Here is a 22,500-nt window from a genome sequence, read left to right as displayed (position 1 = left end):
GTCAATTAAATACTAAGTGAGGAATGGGATTAGGTCCTTTAAGGCTTCCGTAGGCCACATCAGTTGTACGAGTTGCAGCAGTGTCTGATTCAATAACGCTGAACTTTTCAACTAGAAGAAGTAAACAGTTTTCTTATTCAGCACAGGTTTTTTTTTTTTTACTCCAGCAAAATTGGAGTAAATCCTGAGTGTGAGCATGGTGTTGTTCCAGGGGGTCTGGATGTGTTTATAGTTCACTAAAGCAGGGTTTAAGAACAGAACAGTGTTTTACCTTGTACACAGTTTGGGTCCGCGGTTTTTCTCAAAGCTGATTTTTCTTCCTCCCTTTTTTTTCCTACTGCGATTTAGATCCCAAGCTCACGGACCGCTACTCTGCGAACCCATGGATTTCCTTTGCATTATTTCCACAATCTCCGCCGATCGAGTCTTCAAGCTTTAATCATGCGTCCAAAGCTCCCAAAGTTGGCGATGATGCGCAGACGTTCACACACCAACCTACCCGTTTTTCCTCGAGCCGAGTTCAGCAGATACCATCAGCCAAGGAATACCATCACGTCTAGGAGGCCACTTCTGTCACCGCCTCTCCCCCCTCCTCTCTCTCTCTCTCTCTCTCTCTCTCTCTCTCTCTCTCTCTCGTACACTTTCTCTCCGCCTGCTGCTTTCGACTGGTCAGTGAGCGAGACGTTGCGGAAGACGGAAGCGCCGTGGACTCCCTGTGCCGTGATGGTATTGGAACACCCCCTGGTTCAGCAGTCCTCACTCTCTCCACCCCTTCCCCATCTCTCTCTCTCTCTCTCTCTCTCTCTCTCTCTCTCTCTCTCTCTCTCTCTCTCTCTCTCTCTCTGTCTTTCTCCATCCATACAAAAAATATTAATAAAATCTTCTCTTATCCAATGAAGACAGGTAAACCCGCTCCAGTGTGATATAAATGAGGAATTCGCCTTGATCTTAATAATCATACACAACAACTGAACCTGGGTATAATACAGACCTGACAGATTCTGACCCAGTCAAGTCATGTGTGGGGGGTGTATGGACATTATGTCCATATAGTGCTTCATGAAATCCAAAGTATAACTAAGCTGTATTTAAAAAAATATATATTAATAATAATTAAAAACATTAAAAATAAATTATATATATAGCCTAGATTTATATATATATCAAGACAGTCCGAGCAGGAAAACGTTTCTCTAAAGGGCACAGGTTTTGAGACACTGTGTTTAAGGAAAAACGTAGACAATGCACCACGAAACGAGTGTATGAGTGTATGAGTGTATGAGTGTATGAGTGTCACCAGCCGGGAACGAATGAGAGCAGGAGACACCAGGAACACGACGTGATCAACAGATCAACTGAAGCCAATGGAATATAATTCTTTAAAAGCAGTTTATAAACACCAGTCACTACAAGTTTTAATTGTTTTGCACATAATCTAGCTTGCTATTGATCTAATAATAAAAAAACAAAACAAAATAAAGTTATTTATAAAGATATTTGTCTTATATGAAATTCTAATAGCATTTCATAAAGGAATTACTACACTACATACTTGAACAAGAATACTATGAGTTTCGAGGTTTTTTTTTAGATGATGCTGATAGCGTTGTGTTACAGCAACAAAAAGTACAAAAAGTCGTGTGTTATGATAATGGGTGGAAATGGAAGAAGTTGTGTTAGTAATAGAAACAGTAGTTACAACATCAACGACAGTGATACTGTTACTGTTACAACTACTGGTACTACTACTGGTTCTACTACTACTATTACTACTAGTACAACAACAACTACTAATACTAATACTATTACTACTACTACTACTACTAATACTAATACAACACTAGTATACAACAACAACAACAACTACTAATACTAATACTATTACTACTACTACTACTAATACTAATACAACACTAGTATACAACAACAACAACTACTATTACTACTACTAATACTATTACTACTACTACTACTACTATTACTACTGGTACAACAACAACAACTACTAATACTAATACTATTACTACTACTACTAATACTAATACAACACTAGTATACAACAACAACAACAACAACTACTAATACTAATACTATTACTACTAATACTAATACTAATACAACACTAGTATACAACAACAACAACAACTACTAATACTAATACTATTACTACTACTACTACTAATACTAATACAACACTAGTATACAACAACAACAACTACTACTACAAATAATAATACTATTACTACTACTACTACTACTACTATTACTACTGGTACAACAACAACAACAACAACAACAACTACTAATACTAATACTAATACTAATACAACACTAGTATACAACAACGACTACTACTACTAATAAAACTACTACTACAACTACTACTACTACTACTACTAATAAATAATAATATATTTTTATAATAAGAATAGGAATAAGAATCATCATCATCATCATCATCATCATCATCATCATTATCATCATCATCATCATCATCATCATTATCATCATCATTATTGCTTTCGATTTTTCTTTCTTTCTTGCTTGCTACCTTTATTTAACGCCAAGTTAGCCACATTTAAATGGAATGTTAGAAGCTTAAATTTTTTTCCAGAGCATTCAAGATCTCACGCACACACACGCACACACATACACACACGCGCGCGCAAACTTTGACACGTCTTCTACGAAACACTCGTCAGAACAGACTTTAAGTCTTGAACAATATATATATATACACCGTCAGAATAACAGCTAGTGACAAAACAAATCAATTCGTATAATACATTAATTTGAGGACACTTACAGTATTGGAGCCAAACTATTGACATTTCTAGTAAACTTTTGTAACTTTCTAACCCTTTGGGATTTTAGGAAACCGCTTAAAGGTTCTGTGTAGATCCCCACAATCGCTTTCCCCATCAGAAATGTTACCTGACTTATTTAATGAACCCTTATAAAATCCCTAATAAACCCTGTTTTCTTGTAAGTGTGCATGCAGACATGAGGCAGGAGCAGACCAGCGGAACAGTCAGTCATCACTGGGTTTTTAACGCTTTTCTTTTATGAGGCAAATTTTAATTCGCTTGTTCGTGACAAATAAATCGGATTCCTGACTGATAGATTTTTTTTTCTTTGACTGATAGGATACCAGGCCATACTTACAAGAAGTTGTTTAATTTAGCAGTTTTAATTCCATATTATATTCAGATTTCTTGAGCTGACGATGGTCAAAAGGAGTTTCAAAAAAGTGTATTTTTTTAGCAGAAATTGTAGGTAAGGCGTTCAAATGGTGTAAAAAAACAGTCTAGAAAAATTGAATAATAGCCATTTAATCCTAAAGCCACTTAAGAAAACACTAATACATAAAAAAAAACAAGAAAAGGTTCACAATGTATTTAATGTATTATTATTACACATTATAAATGTAACTAAGCAATTACATATAATGTTTTTAAAAACATATATATACGTATGTATATGGTCAAAATAATTTCCGTTATTTAAAATAGCACTCTGTGTAACATTTTCAGTTCTGTCACAAATACAAAACGCACTTTATATATAAAAAATACAATTACAATACAATACAATTTGAGGTTAGTTATCAACCCTAACATGTGCATCTAAAAAAATATATATTGTATTTTATAAACTTTTACCCATCTTAAAAAAAACAGGCCTAGCCTTCACAGATGTGGCTAAAAAAAAGTTTATATATTAATATATAACTGTACAGTTTACATTACACTGTAAACTGTATTGAACGGGAAAAATATGGATCACTGTGTTGTTCTGCAAATTTTTTTTATAATATGTAAAGAAAAGGAATGGGAATTAGAAAAAATAAACAAACAAACAAAAACGTTAAACAAAAACAAAGGAGAAATGTTTGCAGGAAAAGAAGCTTTACTGCTCAAAAGAAAAGAAGTTTTAAATTCAGAATGAGCGGTAAAGAAAACGTCTGACTGAAGGAAGCAATCTGATTATAGGTTTGGCTGAATAAATGTTACAGAAAACAAAACAAACAACTATAACAAACCAAAAATAGGGTAAATATTAACCCGCACAACACCATTAAACTGCTCTTAGTTCTTTTTCAAATTGTAAAAAGTGAATGTAGTTTGAATATCATTCATTATTTCATTTATTTATTCATCTTCAGTAAGCGCTTTATCCTGCTGTGGGTCGCGGGGAATCTCGGGAATATAGTACACAATTCGGGAATACACCCTGTTCAGAAAAATCAGTCCGTCACAGAAATATTCATATTTTTATTACTTATCAGAAATTGACTAAAGATTATGGAAACGATTAAAAATATTATAAGAAGTGATATCCTTGGTCTAATTTTTAAAAAATTTATTATAATTAATTTTAGTTTGCCAGGCAACATATTTGAAATTCTGTTCACCACAAAACGCGTTCATTTATGAAATAAAAAACATCTGAAAAATGGAAAAGGTGGAATCCATTTTTGTGTTTTAAACGGAAAAAAAATATATCTATCTATCTATCTATCTATCTATCTATCTATCTATCTATCTATCTATCTATCTATCTATCTATCTATCTATCTATCTATCTATCTATCTATCTATCTATCTATCTATCTATCTATCTTGAAACAAACAAAAAACAAACAAACAAACGAGTGTACAGAAAAAGTACTACGTAAAGATGTTCGAATTTGATGCCGCTATTTTAACATTCATGAATAACGGGGAACACACACACACACACACACACACACACACACACACACACACACACACACACACACACACACACACACACACACGCTACAGAGTGTATGATTAAAGCACGACTTCATTTTGTGTCATATATGTCAACCATAGTATTGCAGTCCAATTACTCTGAGCATATTACACTGCTGAAACTTAAATACGAATGAAAGTAAATCCTCTAAACTTAGTTCTGGGTCACTGTGGTAGAGACTAAGGTTAAATGCACATATTTGGAGAGAGAAATAATAATAATAATAAAAATAAAAAAAAAGATAAAAAGTGACAGTTTTGTAAATGACCATGGATGCATGGTGGATTGAAAGTTACTAATTCCAACTAGCTGCTGAGACCAGTATGTAAAGCCTAATCACATTGGTGGATATAATGAGGCAGCACACATGCTTGTGTAAGAGAGGGTTAAGGTGGCAGCTGGTTGTAAGTTGGATGGTGCACACTTTAGCCTTTCCAAATTTGCTTCCATGAAAAATTAAGCACTGAGGCAAACGAAAAACATGTTTAAGAAACCCACCACCGGTCCAGTTTCCATGAAATCTGTTATGTCTCTTGTGCAAAATGTTGAACTACTCACTCATGTATTCATATGTATGCTTGCTTGTGCATATATCTGTGTGCTTTATTGAGAATCAAGAGTAATCTACATGTTGAGCTTGTTTTGAATCATCAGTGAAAGGAAGAAACCCCAGCACTTAATAGATCTTCCATATATGAAAGACATGTTCCTAATGTAGAGAGCTACAGGATTTGACTTTAAAGTTAACATCAACACTCAGCGCTCATGTGTATTGCATATCTGAGAGAACGAGTGCAATCTGGATATTGTTTTTGCGTTTTCTTCTCCTAATGAACATGGATAAATAGATGAAGCATGCATTTGAGAATAGAAATTGCATACAGATTAAAGCCATGTTTGAAGAAAACGCTTGCAGTGGAGCATGTTCTGCATACGTCATTAAGATTTCGTTTTCCAAATTCAGTAGACACTATGGATCATACTGCCCTCTTTATGTCATCAAGTCATTATCTGGAATTTGTAATCTAGAGACCTGCCATTTAAACATAATTGACTACATGAATGTTGTTTTTTTTTGGTGCACGATTGATATCCAGTACACATTAGTGCTTTATTTAACAAAGCAGCTTCACACAAATAAAGATGCCGATCTACATTGCTAATGAGCAAACAGATTTAGTATTGAAGCTGGTCAGGCTGTTATTAGGACCTGAAATGGCCACACATGGTCATCCAGTAGGCCGAATGTCCCCTGTTTGCTTGTTCCACTAAAGGCACCGCTGATAAGGTATCTAGGGTCTTTACTAGAGCACAGTGCTCAGCAGCGTCGTCCCCCATACCTCATGCCTCACTCACAACTCCACAGCCTGTATGGGGCCAAGGGCTCTGGGGTTGGTGGGCTTGGGCTGACACATTTCTGCTAACAATCACATCACACGGACCAACATTCCGCTTTCCTGGTCCCTTGCTTTTCCCCCCTATTCATTTCCACAAGCATCCCACCAATGGCTTCATCAAACCAGCAAACTTCCTCCTCAACACCCTCACACATTTATGCCATGTAGGCATGTACATATGCATGTACAAGACCATGGGTCATGCAGTGATTGCTCAAAAATAGAAACCATTATTAGAGCCAACACATGTTCTGGCACCATGATTAGGATCTTTACAATTTAGAAATGATAGTTACTATCTTTGCAACAAGGGTATATATTTTTTTACAATAATTCTGATGTGAATAATAATTCAGCGGGGTAATTAAATTGTGTTGATATGAATATAATTGAGTCAGTCCACAGATATCCTGTTGTGTTGTAGTGCCCTCCGCTGGACATACGTTGTAATAGGTTTATCAAATTGGTCAAAATGTAAACAGCAGCTCAGAGATAAGCAAATTATGATCATTAATATAAAATAAAGCAGTGATAAAGAAATTCCTATAGAAATACATTACATTTGGTGAGATATTGGATCATGCCCTGTTTTCAACCAAAAAAAAAAACAAACAAAGCATCATTTGGGTTAGTTTCAGGGTGATATTCCAATTTTCATGGTGGATAGACAAAATTATGATTTTCTCTAAAGAAAATAAGAGGATTTGTAACATTAATAGCACTCTGAACCTTCCATGAAATCATTCAAAGAAAGAATCGTGATTTGTTCATGTGTGCTGCTAAAGCTATTAAGCAATTGTACTAGTTTGTGTATTATTATACCCCTAGGTGGGAATTTAAATCTTAAAGTCTGTTATGTTCTGGCATTTGTGGGTATTGGTGGTTATCAGACATTTGTAGATTCATAGTTTTTTATTTCTGTATTTAAAGAACGAAAAAAAAAAAAAAAATTGGAATATCCACTATTCACATAGTATATGTTGAACATGGCATGACTCAAAATATGAAAGGAAATTAGTATGAAATAAAAGAAGAATATGAGAGTTTGTGTGTAATGCATATTTAAAGAGATCCATAGTAATCAACTATGAGCTGGAGGTTTTGGTCAGGGGTGGTCCATTAAACCATTGAGGATCTGTGTGCTGTCTGTGTCACCTCTGTAGGTTTAGCCTGCTCTGAACTGTATCACCTCACTCTGCTTTACTCAATATTTATGGCATCCCTTCTGTCCAATACCATCTTTTAATGTCTGGTGGGAGTCTACAAGACTAAGTCAGTGTAAGAAAATGATTACATATTACATATGTTTTTGATTTTTTTATGCTCTTGCCTTTTTTTCTTTTACATCATGAAAAATATGATCATAAAAAAATGGCCTCATAAATTGTTGCTGTTTTTTTTTTACTCTCGGATTTGGGATTGCAGGTTTTGATATGTTTGGTAGTGTTTTTTGTCTTGTTTGTAATTGTGCATGGGATGTAACTCTTCCCAAAATGTGAAAAACTACTGTGGCTAGTGTAATGTTGTGACACTAGATTATTAAAATTATGATTATCTAATGGTACTAATGTTTTTTTTTTATTTTTGAAATGTGTATAAGGAGATATTGCATGAGTGATGCACGGTCCTGTGGTTACAAGCGTAATATGAAGTGCTGTCACGCAAGTTATGTCGTGTGTAAGTGTGAGGGTGGAGCTGATGTAGTTTCCGGGGCCCTCTCTCTTTTGCAGAATGTGATGGTGATGAGAGGCACGGCTTGACCAGAGATCCTTTCACTGTCTGATAGTGTCAGTTGTTTCAATAACAAAAAATAAATGAATCACATGACAACTCATCATCGTGTGAGGTCTCTTTTATTATTAATGCACACAACGCAGAGCAAATTACACTAATAGTGCATTAAATCACCCATTTTTCAAATATAGTGATGCAATGGATGTTTATGAAAGTGGAATTTTCAAGGTGAGCAACCCCTGTAATTCGAATACAAAAAAGATGCTTCAATTAATCCATTTAACTACACTTTGTTTCCCCATGGACCATTATTACCGCTGTACCACCCGCTAAACTGTGAACCGCTCTGGGGTCTTATTTATAAACATGCAGTACGCACAAAACGGGGCTGGAAACGTGTGTATGGCACTTTCCACGCAAAGGTTGTGCGCTCTCTGTGTCGCCAAATCCCCTTCTCGCATTCTATGTTTCCACGTTGTGCGCATGCATGGCTCGGAGTTTATTTACAGTTACAGTACAGTTTCTCCAGTTAAGTTTTTTTTTTTTTAGAAATCACAACCTATGAATGTAAAGTGGCGAACGCACATTTTTAGCCTCGTTTTGTGCGTATGGCACGTTTCTAAATGAGACTCCTAGACAGGTAAACACAGAAGACGCTGCAGAATGTAAACAGTGAGGGGTGAGGGGAAGAGTCAGGCCAAAGCATGCAACAAAAAGTTTCCAATGTTTGTGATCATTTCAAACATAAACAAAACACCATACATCAAAGTAATTTGAAATATATATATATATATATATATATATATATATATATATATATATATATATATATATATATATATATATATTCCTTTGTAATGAAGAAAAAAATACTTCCTATCTGATAACTTGATTGATCGATGCACTAATCGATAGAATAATTAAATACTAAAATAATTAATAGCTACTGTAAATTATATCCAAAACCAACTGGCCAGAATTCTACATTGCCAGTGTATTCGTTCTATAAGCCACAGGCCGGATCTCTTGACACTCAATTCCCTGACCTGCCAGATCCTGACTCACCCATAAAAGATTTTAAGCACTTATTAATAAGCTCTGCACCTTCCATGAAATGTTTCTCTAACTATATGCCCTATAGAGGATTGCTGTGACAATTGTTGGCCTAAATTCACTGCCTTTTGTCATCTCTGTACCTTCAGGAAAGCATCACAACTCCGGGTGGCCCTGATGATTCTTCCAGACTATCATAACAGGGTCAGTCATATCCATGACTCTCAGCCTTTCTGTGCATTCCTGTCTTATTGTTGTTGATGGATCTGCAGATCTGACCTTTATTCCCATGTTAATCTTTGTGTCTGTTCAAAGTCATAGCACATATTTAACTCCTTTGTCTGTCTTAGACTATGCGCTCTCTGTAGTCCACCATTTCTGTCTTCTCTGTTCTTTCCACTTTCTACTCTGATTCTTTCCCATTGTGTATTCCTAGTCCAAGCCTGGATAAATCAAGCTCCATCTCCAACTAGTCCCATCTGTCCACCCAATCTGTTTATTATATTTGGATTTATATTACATTTGTATAAATATCTTCTATACCAGGGGTCACCAACCTTTTTGAAACTGAGAGCTACTTCTTGGGTACCGAATAATGTGAAGGGCTACCAGTTTGATACACACTTCTGAAATAACAAATTCGCTTAATTTACCTTTAATTATATGTTATTATTAATAATTAATGATATACATCTATATCTAGTCATCTATATTTTAATATTGGCATTTTCAAATTCCCACCAATGCTAGTGTGATTTAAAAAAGAATAGCAACAAAAAAGATTTGATGCAGCTCACTGGTAAGTGGCGCTATGATGAGCTTTTTTTTAGAAAAGGCCCGCGGGCAACTCATGTGGTCCTTGTTGGTGACCCCTGTTCTATACATTGAACAAAATTATAAACGCAACACTTTTGATTTTGTCCCTATTTTTCATGAGCTAAACTCAAAGATCTAAAACCTTTTCTATGTACAAAAAAAGGCCTATTTCGCTTAAATATTGTTCACAAATCTGTCTAAATCTGTGTTAGTAAGCACTTCTCCTTTGCCGAGATCATCCATCCACCTCACAGCTGTGGCAGATCAAGATGCTGATTAGACAGCATGATTTTTGCACAGGTGTGCCTCAGGCTGGCCACAATAAAAGGCCAGTTTTATTACACAGCACAATGCCACAGATGTCGCAAGTTTTAAGGGAGTGTGCAATGGGCATGCTGACTGCAGGAATTTACACCAGAGCTGTGCAAGTAAATTTAATGTACATTTCTCTACTATAAGCCGTCTCCAAAGGCGTTTAGAATAAAAAATTGGCAGTACATCCAACCGACCTCACACTATATGTGAAGGAGATGTGTTGCACTGCGTGAGGCAAATGGTGGTCACATCAGATACTGACCCCCCGGACCCCCCAATATAGTAAAACTGCACATTTTAGAGTGCCCTTTAATTGTGGCCAGCCTAAGGCACACCTGTGCAATAATCATGCTGTCTACTCAGCATCTTGATGTGCCAAATCTGTGAGGTGGATGGATGATCTAAGCAAAGGAGAAGAGCTCACTAACACAGATTTAAACAGATTTGTGAACAATATTTGGATTTTTGGCCTTTTGTGTACATAGAAAAAGTCTTAGATCTTTGAGTTCAGCTCATGAAAAATGGGGGCAAAACCAAAAGTGTTGCGTTTAAAGTTTAATAAAGACTCTCAATGGGGTTAAGGTTTGGACTCTGCCATGGCCAATCCATGTGTGAAAATGATGTGTCATGCTCCATGAATTACTCTTTCACAATTTGTGCCTAATGAATCCTGACATTGACATCTTGGAATATGCCCCTGCCATCAGGGAAGAAAAGAATCCATTGATGGAATAACCTGGTCAATCAGTATATTCAGGTAGGTAGCTGACTTCATGTTTTGGGCACATAAAGTTGCTTAACCCAGACCTGACCAACTGCAGCAACCCCAGATCATAGAACTGCCACCACAGGCTTGTATGGTAGGAACTAAGCATGATGGGTGCATCAGTTCATCCTCTTCTCTTCTTACCCTGATGCGCCAATCACTCTGGAACATGGTATATCTGAACTCATCAGTCCATACTTTATGCTCCAAAGCAAACTGAAACTTTTTATTTCAAATTAGACTCACTTTCTAAAGGCTACACAGCTATTTAGCCCCAATCCCTTGAGGTCCCGTCACCCTGTGCATTTGGAAATGCTCTTACTTTCACTATTAAACATAGTCTTGAGTTCTACTGTTGTTTTTGTACAATTAGATTATTATTTTTTTGGACAAACAAAACAATGAGCAAGTGAGTGACTCTCTTGTGCCATCTACAGGTGTAATAATGTTAATACAATAGACTGCTAATTAAAGCAGAATGCTCTTGTAGGTTGCAGTCTAATTTATTGCAACATTTAAATGATTCATTATTCAGCTTCCAAACGGGTACTAAAGTATAGCAAGTGACAACAATGAAAATGGCAAACCATACATTTTTCACATAAAGATGAAAAGTAAATATGGAAGCCAATTTCACTGGAAGTACTTTTAATGGAAATCATACTAAACTAGCTGGCCAGCTGTACAATAGGTCTTCAGTGAATGAGGGTTCTTTGAGATGTACATCTATTTGTGTAGAACAAATATAAAAATATATTTGGTCACATTGTGGCTGAAATGTAAATTGCTAATCAATTTCCTATTCAAAAAAGTGGTTTATGAAAGCAATATCCCCTTTACAGTCATGCCGATATCCATTGTTGATATTGTATTGTTTTTACTGTATTGGTAAAGTACAGCTTAAGTACAGACATTTTCTTGTATTCACTGAGAATTGAGGTAAAGCAGACTGAAGCTATTGTTGATTTTGTAATATGTAGGTACAAAACTTCGTGCTAGTATAAAAGAATATTGTAGTGATGTTCCCAGAAATGTGTAATTAGTAACATAATTACTACCTACATTGTAATTTGCCTCTTATGAACAGAAATGGGAAGTAAAAAAGTACAAATACTCTGTTATTGTACTTAAGTAGATTTTTATTTCATCAGTTATTTACTTCAGTATTTATTTTTCAGACAACCTTTTACTTTCACACACTAATATCTTTTTTTACACAAATATCTGTACTTTCTACCTCTTACATGTTCAAACAAGGCTTGTTTCTTTAGTTTTTATGTATTTGGTCAAGTCAATTTTATTTCTTTAGTGCTTTTCACAATGGACATTCTCCAAAAGTGACAGTGACATCATCAATATTGTATATCTTCTCTTTGCCCATCAACATATTGCTTGTCATTGTGTGGCTTTTTCAACCCACCACTGGTGTAACATTTCCTGTCTATTAAACACCACAGATGTAGACTAGTTAACGAAGCTGACAACAATCTAGACAGAAGGCAACAAGAAGTACGAGGTTTACTTGGATAAAACAGAGGGAGTCAGCGATGTAAACATGAATGAGAACCAAGGCATATTTTTAAAAGCTATATGTCTCCATCAGGTGGTATTGCAGAGTATTACAACATTCAGTTTGCTTGAATCCCGGTCCACTTTTGCGTTGTGCAGTATTTCAATGCCACAAGTTCACCAATCTAAATGATGTTTGTAATCTTTAGTTAACATTTTGGTTAACTAGCACTTTTATCATTATATGCAGTCATTTTATTACACATACTGAAACTCTATATTGTTTAAACCAGTGGTGGGCCGTCAGGGCAAAGCCTTCTCTGCTGGCCTAAACACTATCAGAAGCACTGACCTACATTTACAACCTAAATTCTTATATTTTTTCCATGAAATTGTATTAATTTATTCCCAACAGTTTATTTTTCTATTTCTCTTGGCTGCACTGCTTCCAGTAAGTATGTGGATGTTAGTATGTGGATGTTAGATTTTTGCCCAATCAGATTTCAGACTCTATGTGCTGCCATGTTAATCTAATCTGCCCAGGGCTTTCAAAGTCAGTACTGCTGGCCTCTTTACCTATTCTCAATAAGAAACAACTATGTTTCTTCAACCAATCAGATTTCAAACTCGCCTCACAGGGTCAGCTAGCTGGCTCAGAATAGTGTCAGCATTTTTTTGTCCTCTGAATGGTTGGTCAGAAGGAAACGCTTTGCACACCTTAATACATCTGATTTAGACTTTTTATGCCTACGGAGGAAGAGAAATTTATTTGGTCTTGGACATCTAAAAATCTATTTTCAGGAAAAACTAGACATCGTGAGAAGAGGTAGGCCAACCCCGAAGCTAGCTAGCTTGTCTCAGCTCGGGAAAGGGTTTGTTTGCCACTTCCAGACCAAGTCAAGTCAAGTCAAGTCAAGTCAAGTTTATTTGTATAGCGCTTTTCACAACAGACATTGTCTCAAAGCAGCTTTACAGAAAACAACAGTGAAGGTGAATGGTGTGCGTTTGTCCCTAATGAGCAAGCCGTGGCAACAGTGGCAAGGAAAAACTCCCTTAGATGATATGAGGAAGAAACCTTGAGAGGAACCAGACTCAAAGGGGAACCCATCCTCATATGGGTGACATCAAGAGTTTGGTCATAAATCTTTCAACAATACAGAACAATTTGTGATCATCATAGATCCAGCATCAGCTTCTCCATGCCAGGGCCTTTAAACACTCGGCATCTTCTTCTCCATGATCATCCATAGGTCCATAATCTTCACGAGGTGGGACGTGACTGGAGCTGGCCAAACCTCAGGATGCCTCGGGATGGGGAGGGAAAGAGAAGCAGTGGAGAGGAATTAGCGTTGCTGCTGTTTATGATATTAACAGCACAAGTTGATAATGTGCATGTGATCAGATGTTCTGGAGCACAAGGTTGTGATGTGATGTGTGTGATGTGTGTTATGTGTAGGCTTTGCTAAAAAGATATGTTTTTAATCTACACTTAAACTGGGAGAGTGTGTCTGAACCCCGAACACTGTCAGGAAGACTATTCCAGAGTTTAGGAGCTAAATGTGAAAATGCTCTACCACCTTTAGTGGACTTTGCTATTCTAGGAACTTACTAGAAGCCCAGAGTTTTGAGATCTCAGGGAGCGTGACAGATTGTAGCGTGTTAAAAGACTGGATAGATACATGGGAGCCAAACCATTTAGTGCTTTATAAGTGAGTAGCAGTAGTTTGTAGTCTATTCAAAACTTAACAGGAAGCCAATGTAGGGACGATAAGATTGGGGTTATATGATCGTATTTTCTTGACCTAGTAAGAACTCTTGCTGCGGCATTCTGAACTAACTGAAGCTTGTTTATTAACAGTGAATACGAGCGGTACCACTGGCCACTGGCGTGGTTATATTGCGTTTTTGTATAGTATTGATGGTTTCTATAATTGTGACATATTAGTGGTGGTATGAAGATGTGGATTAAGTAGGGATTAAGTCCCCACTGAAGGCCCAGGTACCAAGCGCACGGCCCGCCACTGGTTTTAACAAAAGGCACTGCACATTAAAGAAGGTTACAGCCATTCTACTGTTTAATGCCAAAGATACAAACAGGGCATGGCTTAAGCCTCTAAAGGATAAAAACCCCAACTACAGCATAACCTATAGTATATTCAAACGGAACATTGGAAACACCAACATATGTAGTCCCAGTCTCATGATGTTTTTAATAATGGTTCGGACTTGGTCTCTGATTTCTTGACATTTTTTACTTGGACTTTTTTTGGTATAGAGTTTTAGCATTGGTCTCACTAAATTTAGTGGTCTTGAATAAGAGTCTGGAAATTTTTCATGTTGGCTTTTTATTTCACATGCACATGAAAAGTAATGTTGTCTTTTTAAAAAGCACAGCTTACTTAGTTTATAAATAAAGGCAGCTAATTGAAGTAATGGCCAAGATAAAAAATATTGCCTTTATTTGAACTTGATCTTAACATGTCCTAGATTGTTTTAAGCCTCAGTCTTAAATCATGTCATGGCTTGTTCTGTTCCTGGGTCTTTACAATGATGGTCTTGACTTTCCGATCACACTTAACATTTTTCAGATGATATAGTACATATTTTGACCTGCTCTTTGGTAAGGCCACAACACATATAGACAGACAACACAAAATAAATTTGTGCTAAACAGGGTATAAATCATCACACAAAAAAGAAGCTCAAACACCAAATAACAAGTATAACACACAAAATGACTCTACACAACGTCTAAAGCCAACAGCTCATTAACAAAACAGCACAAAACAGAAGTAAGCTGAAGAAACTGCTCTACCCAGTCTGGCAGACTCTTAAATATGTTTTACAAGATGATGTAGCACACCTGAATGGAGTCCAGAGGAACACAAAAAGTATGGACTGGATTACATTGGACGGACATCTACATGGATTGGATTTCCTGGGACCAGACTACCCAAATACAAAACATGCATGATACATTCAATAAAACAATTTAAATACAAGTATTCCTATTTTAAATGATAACAACTTTCTCAAATAGTTTGCAGCAAGAAAACAAATAAAAAACAAATAAATCTGTAAGTGTTCAGAATTTATTTTTATTACAGTTTTTTTTTATTACAGTCATAAAGTCTTTCATTCCTTGTTACATATAAAAAGTAATTAGATTCAATTTAGCATTATTTATAGGTCTACATGTTCCTGGTTTTTGAGGTTTGACTTCCTCTCATTCAATTCAGGTGACCACACAAATAGCCATCTAGCTTCAACTATTATAATGGGGAGCTATAATCTTTACCACCATAACAAAATCAATTATGGACCGACTGGCTATACTTCATGAATATGTGTTGGTATTAACTATGGTCGTAAAAGACCTAGCTTTTGGGCAAGTTTAAAGCTGTAGTTCTTGTCCTATGTTCTTTGTGAATCAAAATTCAACCACAAAGATTTCACATTAATGGGGAAGAAATTTCACCACCTCTATAGTTGATCATTTAGGGTTTCAGTTTTCCAACCTATATTTATTAGCAAATTTAAACATGTTACAAACAGGAAGTTAATTACAGTGATGACTCCTATACTCATAATATGTATATTCCTAAGTTGACATAATGTAGAATGCAGAAAGACAGACCATGCTTTTGTTACTTCTATTAGGTTGTCTTTTCTTTATATGACTGTATAATATAATGAACATAATCCCACTATCCGGTGTCAGCCAGGAAAGAGTGGGTTTTCCTTTTGAGTCCTTTCAAGGGTTCCTTTCAGGGTTTGTTTGTCATCTAAGGGAGATTTGTCTTTATATTCTGTTGCCTCTGGCTAGTTCATTTGGGATCTGAATCTACATCTGGATTTCAGTATGGCTGCTTGTGACAATGTGACTGAAAGTACTTATAGAAATTGAATCAAGATTAATCTGGGGATATAATAAATGAAAGGATAGCTAACTGTATCAGTTCTACCTTACTCTTAAACTGTTGGGGTATTTACATAAACCACTCACTGGGTCAAATGGGTTAAATAATTTTGCTGGGTTATTTAATACTATGTTATGTGTATGGGTGTACTTTTAGTAATGGAAAAAAACAGCCTGGGGCAGTAAGCTGGTTTTTGTTTTTTGAAAGGACAATTTTAGAGTGATTTTGGACCCTTTCATGGTTCTACCTTGTCCTAAACTGGATCCAACTGGTCAGGTTAACCAGCAAAGTTGGTCAAGCTGATTTTAACTGTTTAAAGTTAGTTCTAGATGGTCAGGATTAATATTTTTAGAGGGTTTAAAGCAATTAAAGGTGGGTTTTATCTTGTCAGGTTTATTCCTGCAGGTCAGGTTTTTACCAGCCCAATTGATCCTGGTTAGAGCAGGAGACTAAAAACAGAGACTAACCAGCTTTGGTCCAACCAACAAACTAGACCAAGTTATTTATTATACACTGTTACACGTTAAATAATTGCAGCTGTGATATTCCACTTATAAAGACCACTAATAATCTTTTTTTAAATATATATTTTCTTTAAACTCCCGTTGATTATTGGAAAATGACATGGAAAACAAAGCAGTTTACCACATGCACAATGATGTTCTCTTGTTTGTTGTTTGTACAAACCGGGAAAACAGGATCAGATTGTATAAAATAGCTTTCTCCTTGTTTAAACAAATGTTAAACCCATTTTATATGCCACAAAAATTTCACAGACATTAATTATAGGAACGATTAGCAATAAATTACAATTTGTCAAAAAAGACAGAAGACAGTCATTCCTTTAAATAAGTCACATTTTCACCCCAAGTTTTAGCTTGAGATTTTGTTGGTCCAGTATAAATATATATAGTGGTCAGTGTTCTGAATCAAAATAGTGGTTTGAACATTCATATATATATATATATATATATATATATATATATATATATATATATATATATATATATATATATATATATATATATATATATATATATATATAATCAATGCCTACTTCATATAAATGGACTTACATTCAATGTTTTAATCTCTTGTTTTGATTATCATCATCCCATTATTCAGTGCCATTTTACTAATGGCTCTTTATGATTCATTCCAGGTCCAGGTCCAGGTAACATTTCTTACATTATATAGGAACTGTAGTTAAACTAATAGTATAATGATTTCATTATGAGGGCAAGGAATGTGAACAGGAACATGAGATTTTAATGGGTCAAGTGTAAATAAGTGGTCTCTGTCTGAAACTAGGTCAGCCCATTTCAAGAAGTCATAGTGAGTGTTAATCCAATATAACAGAAGTCTAATTTACTTACTTAATATATTTTCTTATTTTAATATATTTTGATTTTTTTTCAAGGGGAAACTGGTGATACTGGTCCAGACTAGAAGCAAACTTTTATAAAGTAAATAATACTTTGGACCAGGTGTGAGAAATATCTAATTTTAAGAAGTATGATTCATTCAGACTGTTGTATGTTTTTTGGCCTTGGATATACTACTTCCTTAAACAATGTTTTGAACATTGGGCGTTCTCATTCTGAATGTGATTAGATTTTTCTTGGCCAAGGATGCATTAACATGTGTGGTCTGATATAAATTAGCCATTTAAAATTACATTTGTCTTTGTTGGACATATATATGTAGGGAGACCACTCTACACTGTGGATTCATGCTTGCATGCATAATTATACTAATGCACAAAGGTATTGTAGTGTGCAGCATGAAACATAATCAATAAAACAATTAAAATGTGTGCAATTTTTTTTTGTTGCAAGAAACACTGTTGTGTGAACTCATAATGGTGCCAGTGATGATCAAATAGGCTTCCTGTTGAAGTGTTGGTAGTTTTGCTGGAGGGAAGGTGGTACTGAGGCTTTCTCCATCTTAAGATCAACTATTTGTGAATAAACATTTGCTAGACGTTTCCAGATAAAGCTGTGTATAGTCCTTACACAGTCAGAGAAAAACAAAAAATTTATTAAAAATAAGATTATTACATTAAATATATCAAATATGCATAGGTATTATTATATATATATTTTTTTACATCAGGGTTATGGAAACAGAGACAAAAATAAAGATGAACAATTTCTCATTTAGGCACTAGATGGCGCCAAAACCAAATAAAAACTCTACCTCGTTTGCAAACGCGAATCTTTACGTACACTCGCCGTCACTTGACTCTGTCCTATGACTGTATTCCAGAGTAGTCTAATATTGCCTAAGGTTATTTAATATCAAACTTAGAACAAAATGTAAACTCCACACGAATGCCAATCGCATAAACATCTCATTTTATTTAATGTGTTTCATTACGTTAATTTACACCATGCAAACACATCGTTGTTGAATTAATGTTGAATTGCTTTGTAAATTATTTTAATACGTCCGTGCCACACATTAACCCTGTTTTCACCAAATAATCTTGTAATGACGCTGTGACGTTTACAAATCAGTTCAAAGGTGAACAGCTTGGTTTGAAAATGATCCTCTTTGACGAGCTATTTCCAATCGATTTCACGTATAAAGAATCTTTGACCCCAGCACCAGTTGGAAAGCATATAACCAATGACTTAAGGTAGTTAACAGTCTCATAAAATAATTGGACGTTATAAATGTTGGGTGGGGATATGAACAATCTAACACTATTACATTTACAAATCGGATAATCTTGCCCTTAATCACAGTTTTATTTAAGGTCCTGAAATTGCATATTCCACAGGACCAGTAAAGTGATAATTTACCTTTTATGTTTCGTTGGATTTTCAGTTGATGCTCAAGAAGAAGCAATGTAAAATTTAATTCGTTGAAATGACCTTTCTACTGAACCCTGTCAAACGTCATTCATTTTCAAGAATAAAATAGAACTTCAATCTAAAAAACCCACTGAAACGTGTACAATAGGGAGAGTCTAATCAAAGCCAAGAAGATGTAAATGTCCTAAGAGGATGAGCTGGATTAATAATCCAAACATATTGTATATAGCGTCAAATGCTCTTATTTGTTAACAAATGTTCTTAAAAATTTTATATCAGGCCATTCAGATTAACCGTTTAACTCTTTTGCGTGTACTTTGCCCTGTAACCACTGGGTGGCGATAAAAGCAGCTGAGATCAGCAGGAAAACATCCTTTCCAACGTTATCCGGCAGACGCACTGTCGCCTGTCGAGTAATAAAATCGGTTAAGATACCGAAGGCGCCAGGTGAGCAATAGAAAGAGCAATTGAGATAGTTCCCTCGTGTTTACCTCTATTTTCCAGCGCCACCGACGTTACTTATTAACCATACTATATACAAATAAAGATAGGTGCTTTGATAAACCTGTGACTCCGGGGCGCACGCCGAGTGGGCAAACACGTTATTTTACATTCTTCCAGGTTAGAAATAAACAGTGAGGTTTGTTGGTGCCACCGTGGCCCTCATAAAGCTTAGTGGCTCCATGCGGCTTACTGTCAAAGAAAGGAATTCCGCTAAGTACAGGTCGAGCCGTGCTGATGCTTTCACTTTTACCACTTGATTTTCTGAGAGAGCTCATGAGAAGTATCTCCAGTAGAACTTCCATCTTACAAGATTTGTCTAATGAGAAGCATATTTTGGGGCGCCACCATTTGAATGATCCAGCACAAAAATCATTGTAATACACTCTCAAAAATTTATCTTCCATATAAGTAACTTTTAGACCACATACACCTTCCGAGGTAAATGACACATACCTACTTTTAGTACTCTTGATGATCCCAAACCAGACAAAAACATGTCCAGCTTGTTACTTTGTTGCCTTGTGAGAAAGAGGGGCTTCATGTAGAAAACATTAGATTTTATTATAATGCAAGATATTTATTTTTGTCTGTTTTGTTAATATATATATTTGTTTGCATTTTATAATTTAAATAGATTTATGTTCATCTCCTGTGCTTCACTAAACTTGATATTTCTTTGCATTTAAAAAAAGCGGGCTACTTAAAAAAAATAAAATCTTCTTTCATCTTGAACTTAATTTATATATTTTAGATTATTTATTGACACTTTCAGAACACTGCTAATATAAACTGTTAAAAATTAATTTATGGGAAAAAAAACAAAAAAAACAAATATACACCCCAAAAATCTTTCTTTGCGATTATTGGGACAAAACGTAATTTTGGACATGGAAGCTTTTTCTGAGTTTTGTTTGTGTTTTGAGTGTTATAGGGGCAAAAAAGAAAAAAAGAATGAAATGTATCAGCAGTATAAAGACACTGGCGCAATGCGTTGTCGCCTTTAATGCGTTTGAACAGAAACACTTGAACACAGAGAGAACAGTATGGAACAATGGCACATATTTTTTCCGGGGCTCATTAACAATCTATAGTCAGAGGGACGTCAATGTGAATGTCATAAGCAATGAGAATACCTCACAAACGATTTTTTTTAACACACTATATCAACAATAAATTAATATCAGATCCCCTAGGAACAAACCAACTCCGTCATATTTACACGCAATATTCATATGAAATAATTACATAAATACTTTGTAGCTACAGTATATGTCACTATTTACATTATAGTCATTAGAACCGCATCCGTCGGTAAACTGCTCCAGTTCCCCCATTTCATATCAACGCTGGATTGTTTTTTGTGTACCGCGGTGTGAAGCCTATAATACAATATCAGATCGTTTTATTAATGTAGGGTGTGTTCCATGTGTTTATATACACGTGGCTTGTTGAGTTGGAGTGATTGCAAGGTCCGAACTTTTGTTTACAGTTGAAGTTGTAAGTAATATTGTACGCACTGCTTTGTCATTTTTCACGCTGGATGTAGTTTTGTGTGTGTGTGTGTGTGTGTGTGTGTGTGTGTGTGTGTGTGTGTGTGTGTGTGTGTGTGTATTTGGTAATAAAATCAAAACAAAACGCGACATGCAGAACGCCTGCTTCTATCTGGCAGTAACGACAGGCTTCAAACAATAGACTATATAATAACTAATAAAAAAAAAAAACATAGCAGTCCTTTTTATTATTAGATAAACAGATATCCAATAAACTTAAATTTCTATTAAGAGTGCATATTAAAATTACTTGACTGACACCCCCTCCCCAGAGATTTGACATAAAAACGTAGAGAGGACAGCAGCTTTTTTCGACCTGTGACAAATTCCCTAGTCCATAATTCGTTTTTCAATACTTCTACGGTAATTTCAAACATCAGGAGAAAAAAAAGAGAGATTGTTTTAATTTACAAGACGTGAACATAAACATTTTTTTTCTTATTTTGTGTTTTACCAAAGTGCATTTTTAAACCGAACATATATCTTTTTTTTTTTAATTTATAGGTCCACAGCCTATGTAAACCTGCTTTCGCTAGAAGGGCGTCGTCGTACATGATCCGTATCATCAATGTCCTTAATGATTCCCAATGCAAATCATGTCCTATTATTAATAATAATAATCACCATCATAATGATTAAGGAGAGACACTTCGTGGTCTGTCCTGCTTTGACTCGAGTCCGCTCACAAGGCGCTGGATGCTCTGCAAATCGCTGTTTGAATCTTTTTCAGAGCCCGTTTTTGGTGAAAGAGACACTGAGCCGGATGAGATGGTCGAGGAACGACTGGTCACCTCTGAAGTGGAATCCAAAGTTGCAGAAACGGGACTGGAAGCCATGACGTCCCCCTTCATGTCGAGGGGAGGAATGGCGGTTGTGAGCAAAGTGCTGTCCGGGACACTCGGTAAGGAGTAAGGGCTGTACCGGAGACGCGGTCTCACGGCGTTAAGGAACGGGTGGCGGTGGACCGACGAGGTGGCTGCAGAAGAAGCAGCAGCTGCTGCTGCCATGTACGTATAAGGATATGGGAAGAGGCCTCCAAAGGGTGACATCGCCAATCCCTGCATAATGAATAAAAGAAAGAAAGAACAACAATCAAGAAAACTTTTTGCCACAAAGCAGCGCCTAATATTACACTGATTTAAGTTAACAGCAATTAATAGATATTTTTTTTATTTAGCAATAAAATGCTCAGATTTATTTACAACAATAAAGTTTGCATTAATGATAATAAACCCATGTGTTCAAATCCACTTTGAAAATGATATACAAATTATTATTGGTGTTAATGGTGTTGTTGTTTTTTCACAACACAACATTTCCTAATACAAAAGTATTCAC

At 35.8% G+C, this 22,500-nt stretch overlaps 2 protein-coding genes across 4 annotated transcripts in view; both read right to left on the bottom strand.

The window, feature by feature from the left end:
* The window catches only part of tbx5a (T-box transcription factor 5a), a 19,482-nt gene extending 18,768 nt beyond the window's left edge, over positions 1-714 (bottom strand). The window contains exon 1 of one of the 2 annotated variants that reach the window (XM_083530622.1): positions 272-714. The gene's annotated coding sequence lies outside the window, so the exon portion shown is untranslated. The remainder of the gene's footprint in view (positions 1-271) is intronic. The other variant, XM_083530623.1, reaches the window with a different exon arrangement.
* Positions 715-21,322: 20,608 nt separating this feature from the next.
* The window catches only part of tbx3a (T-box transcription factor 3a), a 7,122-nt gene continuing 5,944 nt past the window's right edge, over positions 21,323-22,500 (bottom strand). For both annotated transcript variants that reach the window (XM_083532136.1, XM_083532135.1), the window contains exon 7: positions 21,323-22,220. In XM_083532136.1, the coding sequence (XP_083388262.1) occupies positions 21,798-22,220 (423 nt within the window). In that variant the 3' untranslated portion in view covers positions 21,323-21,797. The remainder of the gene's footprint in view (positions 22,221-22,500) is intronic.

Source organism: Silurus aristotelis (genome assembly GCF_946808225.1).
Source record: "Silurus aristotelis genome assembly, chromosome: 26".
Taxonomy (NCBI): Eukaryota; Metazoa; Chordata; class Actinopteri; order Siluriformes; family Siluridae; genus Silurus; species Silurus aristotelis.
Note: the sequence above shows the minus strand (reverse complement) of the source record. Positions and strands in the feature narration are given on the sequence as shown.